Consider the following 6,963-nt stretch of genomic DNA (forward strand, 5'->3'; position numbering starts at 1 on the left):
TGAAAAGGCAAGAAGTAATTTATGTATGAAATTCCTGTTTATTTTCCAGACTTTGTCAAGAACTGCTGATTTTATCTGCTTACATAGGGGCACTGGTGGCCGTAAGGCGCCAGTATACACCTGTTGTCATTCCACTGCTGAGACATGCCAAGTAAGTGCATAATAGCTTCTTCATTTACAGGCCCGTAGCCAGCAATTTCAAAGTTTTTTTGTTTTTTTTTTCTGAAAAAGTGGACCTTTTTCTATAAAAACTTCATGTACCTAGATCAAATTTTACCCATAGTGGACCTTTTCCCAGCAAAAAGGGCGGTTTGTTTCGAACCCCCCCGAACCCCCCCTGGCTACGGGCATGATTTACTTACCAGTTTGAACTAGACTCGAAGCAGGGTTCTCAAGATCTAAATTTTGAAATACATAGACGGTTTTGTGTTGTAGTTGTTGTTAGTTTTTAATGATGACTCGTTATTTGACCATACTACCTGTTTAAAACTAATTAAAAAGCTTTTGGTTTCCTTTCAATTGAAGCCAATTAAGTATTTTTTTGTCACAACAAACATAATGGATTATGTTCCTGTGTCACAACAAACACAATGCACTGTATTCCCTTATGTAATGACAAACACATTGGATTGTTCCTGTGTCACAACAAACACATTGGATTGTTCCTGTGTCACAACAATCACATTGGAGTGTGTTTCTGTGTCACAACAACCACAATGCATGTGTTCCTTTGTCACAACCATCTCAATGGAATGTGTGTTCCTTTGTCACAACCACCACAATGGAGGGTTCCTGTGTCACAACAAACACATTGGAGTGTGTTTCTGTGTCACAACAACCACAATGCATGTGTTCCTTTGTCACTACCACCACAATGGAGGGTTCCTGTGTCACAACAAACACATTGGAGCGTGTTTTAACACACTGGAAAAATTGTGCCATCTTTCTACAAGATGGCTCATGTTCACACTCATAGAGGTTCACTTTTTTTAGATATTTGAAATTTTTACCAGATTCCTACTAGAACAAGGAGACCAGTGTGACCTGCCGCTGACCACATTCAGGATACAAGAAGAACTGGAAGCCTGCAAGGCACACCAGACTGCAAACAAGTTAGTTATTCATGTCCAAAAAGTATAACATTAAAAAGAAATTAAAAAGTGCTAATAATTTGATTTATGATTTAAGTTGACAAAGTGTTTTATTAATTTCTTTTGTGCATTGTCAGATAGTATATAGTGATGTTTTATAAAATTATAAATGGAAAAAAACAAGATAGACAATCTATTGTAACATATACATTTGAGCAGTTATGCACATTCCATGATGTGTGTATAGACATGGAAAAAGAGCCATGATATTGAAAGGAAGAGATTTTTTATACATGAATTCCACCCCAGTTTTTCAGTACTTAATCCTAACCCCATTTTCATTTCTCTGCTCTTCAGCAGGACAAATGCCGATTCCTCATCTCCGTCCTCTGATCATCAGACCATCTATGCTGCACTGTTGGAGAAGTGTGGGGAGGAGACGCACCCCGTGGGGGTGGGGGAGGACAGGGTGACAGGGTGTCAGCTACCAAGCCATTCTGATGTACACTTGTCTTATTTTGATAATAAGAGAATACAGGTAATTGTACTGGTCATGGAAACTGTGGTGAAAAGCGCAGCGTGGAAATTGCTAAATAACAAAAGAATGGATAGATTTAATAAGTTCATTATTATATAGAGATTTTATGTAACTTACTTAAAACCAAGCACAGCATATTCTAAGTGTGTTGTTTTCATTATTATTTTTCCAAAAACCAGTTTCTGTAACTATTTGTCCAAAATTATATTAAGTCATTTTTCTTTTTTCCTCACAGGGTCCAGCATTCTTCTTAGAAGATGGGAAGTCAGCAATATCCATCAACCATGCACTCATGTGGGCCAAAGTAAACCCCTTCTCTCCCCTGGGAGTGGCTCACCTTAACCCCTTCTGATCATATGGGTCATTGTCAGACCATCCATAGGCATTGTTCAAAAAACCTTAATTAAGTCAAATATATTTCATAGACTTTATCTTGTATATGAAGCTATGGTCCAAAGTTAGTTTGAAGATTTGTTATTTTGACTGCATTTGCTCATATGCTCATATCTAAGAATTAAGTTTTACCCTCTCACTGACATTATTGGATATAATTGAATATGCAACAAAATGGTGAATAATATTACATTTATGTAGTTTTTGTTTCAGTGTTATTGTAAGGGTTTGCTAGTGTATGGTTGTCTTAGATTGCATGGCACACTCAAACATATGTTTTTCAAAGATGAAGCTTGAACTCAGTATGTTAAACTTGTTATTGAATTCACTTGTGATATTACATATTGTCCGTGGCAAGATTTTAATGCTAGCACATGCTTGTCACGTAAAAAAAAAAAAACAGCAGTGATGAACTGCAACATTATTTGATCATCTTATACATCAAACAAACCTGAAGCTTTGTGTGTGAAAACTACCTTCAGTTTGACACCAGCGGTTGCATTGTCTTTCAGAACTGTTGAATTGAAAGAAAATGTTAATGTTATCAGTCAACAAATACCAATTTAGGCACGCTGGACAATACAAGTACTGATGTACAGCCATTGTGATATACTACCCAGTTATATTTGTTTGTAGGTTCAAAGTGACAGTATTTAGTCACAGGGAAGGCTAAAGAATCATGATATTGATAAAAAATACTTGTGTGTTTGTAACACTTGTGATGAGTTCAGATATTTTTTATGAACAAAGAATTTGGGAGTTTTGGGTAAATGTTTTATATTATTCAACAGACAAAAATACAAACATTATGATAATGTTTCGTTTTTATATGTATTTTTTTTTTTCTTAATTAATTGTGTATCTTTCCAATCAAAAATAGCTTGATTTTGTATTTCCTTATTTTACACTTAAAGGATGTTCGGATTTTTAAAGGTAACAAGTAGAATTTTTACCTACATGTAAAACGTCATTTTATAAGTTGACGTACAACTTTGTACAGTTCAAAGACCCAAGACTGTGTTCTTCAAGTAATTAGATTGATTTATTCCAAATTGATTTGTATTCAATGACCTATAATTGTATGCAATACTTACAACACTTTCAACTTTTAAGATCACCTTGAATTCTATTTATAATAATGATAAACAAACAATTGAAGGACTTGATCAACAGTATTTGTGCTTATTGACATAGGCTCATAATGAAGAAAACTGGTAACAGGGCTACTTGAATTGAAAATGCTCTAAAAACACAATTGGATGCTTTTCTTTCAACAAATAGAAAAGCCATGTTCACAATGAGTACTTAAGTAATTGTACATGTGTCAAATGCTGCTTTAATGGAAAAATTCTTGTCATTGATTCTCCCGTCTGTGCTTTAAAGCAGTTTGAATTTCTAGAAAAATTGTGCATAAATGATTTTTTCGTGAACGCTTTATGTTTAGCTTTAGTGGTATTTGATATGGGTTTGGAAAACATTTAAGTTAAAAGTCCTCATGGTTGAGACTATGCACTCTGTCAAGGGTAATGCATTTATGAAGAACATGTACAGTACATGATGGTACTAAAAAAACACCCAAGAAATAATTTATTACGACTTTCACAAACTTGAACTGTACTTGTTTTCTCAAGAAAACATATAAGTATGTTTTATCTTTCTGCGTCAGTTGGTATTGTTTTTGTTTTGTTTTGTTTTTTGCTTTTTTTTAGTGACTATTGGTAGTTTTTTATAATTTTGTCAGTGAACAGTTCTTTTGTCTGCAGTTACACAGCTACAAACTTGTGTTTTCCCACTATTAGGTTTACTCCATCACAGAGTTTTAATTTTTGTTGTAAAAATTCCTAGCATTTAACTGGAATTCTATTTTTATGTTTTTTTTAACCATTGCATATCTTTGAATTTGTGTCATTTGTTTCGTTTTCAGGCTAGGTAGTGTAACATTTACAAAGTAGAGCTAAGACATTTTATTATAATTATTGATATTAACATGAAATAAATTTAATATTAAAAGCATTTGTCAACTTGTGTTGTTCCAGCAATTATTATTGGACATGGTGGATTAGTGCAGCATATTGCAAGTAACCTTGATACACCTCCGATTTCTGGGTTATCAGTAATCAAGCAATGATACCCGTTTTGCTTCTATTTCTGTATGGACTTGATTAAAATATGATCGGCTTTTGCTTTTAACTTTTGTCATCAATGCATGGAACAGGTATCGTGTCCGCAAGAATCCTTATTCTGCCTTTTTTTGTTCTCGTGAGTTCTTACAAACATATACAGTATGTACCAGTATTTTGTTATGACTGTCGCCAGTGGACTGAAGTACGTCATTTCTGTTTAACAGGACGTGGCCATTCTACACAACTAATAAAGCGTCGACATTCCCTTGGTTTATAGGCCTACTCATCGAGGCCTCAACGTAAACTAGACGGTCATTTTTCTACCGGTGATAAGATCTACATGTAGATCAAGATATTGTTTGGGCACACGCAAAATCTCAAAATTAGGCTCTATGTTCTCAGAATTTAGATTTTATTCTCCAGAATATTTTGACACATTCATTTTGTATCCATCCATGCGGGGCAGAATCCACACCGTTGCCATGGATATACTTTTCCACACGTGCAATCCTTGAGCTTGGCGCAGCAGCTGACGATGTAACCATAACAAGCCTCTTCTTCCCAGATGCAGCTCGGTTTTGGGTCCACGTGATGTCTGCACGTGGGCCAGTCCTTGTCCATAATAAGCCCCCAGATACCTAGAGAAAATGGCAGTAAAATGTAGAAAGTAAGCCATGATAACTATTACTATACATCGGTATTCGTTGGAGTATTGAGTAAGAAGCTATGTGCAAATTATACTTCACTCGTAGACATTCTTTTTCAGATCTTTTTGTAGCTGACAACCGGCTACAATTCAGTTATCTACAGGTATCAACAAAAACGTAGGAAAAGAGAGAGAGGAATGAAGTATTTCATAAAACAATACTGTGAACATAGAAATTTATAATTTAAAAAAGACGTGAAACAGTTCTCTTTAGATATTTTGATTATACAATGCAGCTGCCCCTCTCAATGACAAGTATTATCATAGTGTTTACAATTAGGTATGTTTGGAGGTAGACAGATTGCCTCTGATTGACGGATGAAAAGTGGGTAAAACTGATGTTGTCGTTCGTTATTTAGTCTTAGGGGGTGTCACTGTTTTATGGAGTATTTTACACTAATAACCTGCTCTCTGGGCCTTGACTCTGTAGCTGACATAGGCCCCATTCAGAATAGGGGACTAACTAGCCCGAGGGTCAAATATGGCGACCCACTAAAAAGCTTGCCGTCTAAGCCGCTTATAGACAATGAATAGATATCCCGTGGGGAAGTATTCAAGTGGGTCGGCCATATTTGACCCTTAGACTAGGTAGTCCACTATTCTGAATGGGGCCAAACACGTAGAGGCGCAGAGTGCAGAGTGGAGAACGCTTTTAGGTAGAAGTAGATAGCTCAGCTCCTGTCGTTAAAGACATTTAACGGCAGAATTATGCGTTTAAATAGTGTAAATGTTTCCATAAATAATGCATACTGTTGTGTATACTTAAGGCTGGCCAAGCGGAGACAGTGTATGTTTTTAATGATTCTTTTTTCATTTTTCATTGGCATTTTTTTTCCCCAAAGTTAGAAGTAGGCCTATGTGCATCTTTTCTGAATCACGAATATCGCTGCCATTCCAAGAAATTAAGTAAAGCGAAAGAATAATAAATCAGTAGAGACCGTTTTTTTGTCTTAATTCAAGTGTAAATAAAAAGGACGGATAATAAATTTATAGGGATTTTTTACTTCAGTTGGGTAAAATGTTTCTTTATCGCATCTTCACCTTCTGTATTACCTGGTGGTATGCAGAGACATTTTTCCTTTGAACTCGAAATGTCACAGCATCCTGGACTTCTGTCTTCAGGTCTTGCTTTGAACGGACATTTTGGCATGCGTTTTCCTTTGATTTCCTTTTTATGGGGATGGGACTTCACTGGAAGAGCTTGGTTCCATAGTAAAACCAGGAGGCATGTGACAATTATGAAGTACCGCATCTCCGTTGTGAATCGGTTTCGGTGCTGGAAAAGTTTGGGTTAAATTATGCAGCTGCAAATATTAATTTCGGTGTGTTAGTTTTTCATCTGTCTCTTTTTCATTGAAAATAAATTTCTGTTTTATCCTTGTAGAAAAAAAAAACAAAACGGCTCTAGGGTCTGGATGCTACCTTTGAGACCACAATTCATTATACACAAAGTTCATTCATGGTCTGCAAAATTAAATATGCATTGCTTCAGTATTATACTCAACCAATAATAATATTTACTGATTATTCAAAAACTCTGTCTCATGAATAAGACTCACCTTTTGAAGAGAAGAAAGATAGTTGACTCAGATACGTGTACGCGTGATCATCAGAATTTATCTGCAGATATCAACCCCTTCCATATTTTATTACTCCTACTTTGTGTTTACATAAATGTATTTTAATATATTATAACTAGGGTCTCCCCTCAATAATGCCATTACTATTAATTTGACATTCAAATAGTTTGCGTTAGAGGACTAATATGTAAAAATGTCAAATAACGGCGTAGACTCAAAGGGATACCGATTTTTCAAAATCCCCTTTCTTTACAGACGCCCATTTTTATGAGGCTTTTGAAACAATTCAGGCCTATCTAAACCTTCAATGGCCTATTGGTATTTGCAAACAGCACAATGCAAACACTTAAACACCATTTTCTTAAAACCAGCACAAGTCATTATGAGTAATTCAGAAAAAGTCATGCGCAGTACGTTACCAGTCGGCCTGTCCCACGTGATTCCTACGGCCACGCCGCTTCATTTTCTCTATCCAAGCAGAAACATCAAGTGGTATGGGACTGAGATATGCGGTGGGAAAACTGGTGAACTT

At 35.8% G+C, this 6,963-nt stretch overlaps 2 protein-coding genes across 5 annotated transcripts in view; one reads left to right on the forward strand and one right to left on the reverse strand.

Annotated features, from left to right (window-relative positions):
• LOC106175571 (WD repeat-containing protein 17) overlaps window positions 1–4,033 on the forward strand; it is a 30,328-nt gene extending 26,295 nt beyond the window's left edge. For 3 of the 4 annotated variants that reach the window (XM_087007683.1, XM_087007685.1, XM_087007686.1), the window contains 4 exons: window positions 50–151; window positions 1,014–1,112; window positions 1,449–1,629; window positions 1,865–4,033. In XM_087007683.1, coding sequence (XP_086863809.1) covers window positions 50–151; window positions 1,014–1,112; window positions 1,449–1,629; window positions 1,865–1,981 — 499 coding nt within the window. In that variant the 3' untranslated portion in view covers window positions 1,982–4,033. The remainder of the gene's footprint in view (window positions 1–49; window positions 152–1,013; window positions 1,113–1,448; window positions 1,630–1,864) is intronic. The other variant, XM_087007684.1, reaches the window with a different exon arrangement.
• Window positions 4,034–4,130: 97 nt separating this feature from the next.
• Window positions 4,131–6,471, reverse strand: LOC147763228 (uncharacterized). The gene is made up of 2 exons (XM_087007687.1): window positions 5,905–6,471; window positions 4,131–4,783 (listed from the first exon to the last, which is right to left on the reverse strand). Exons 1-2 carry the CDS (start codon window positions 6,101–6,103, stop codon window positions 4,584–4,586), a joined length of 399 nt encoding a protein of 132 aa, XP_086863813.1. The 5' UTR covers window positions 6,104–6,471; the 3' UTR covers window positions 4,131–4,583.
• Between the last annotated feature and the right edge of the window lie 492 nt (window positions 6,472–6,963).

The sequence above is a fragment of the Lingula anatina genome, chromosome 3 (assembly GCF_051362555.1).
Source record: "Lingula anatina isolate TDL-2025a chromosome 3, LinAna3.0, whole genome shotgun sequence".
Taxonomy (NCBI): Eukaryota; Metazoa; Brachiopoda; class Lingulata; order Lingulida; family Lingulidae; genus Lingula; species Lingula anatina.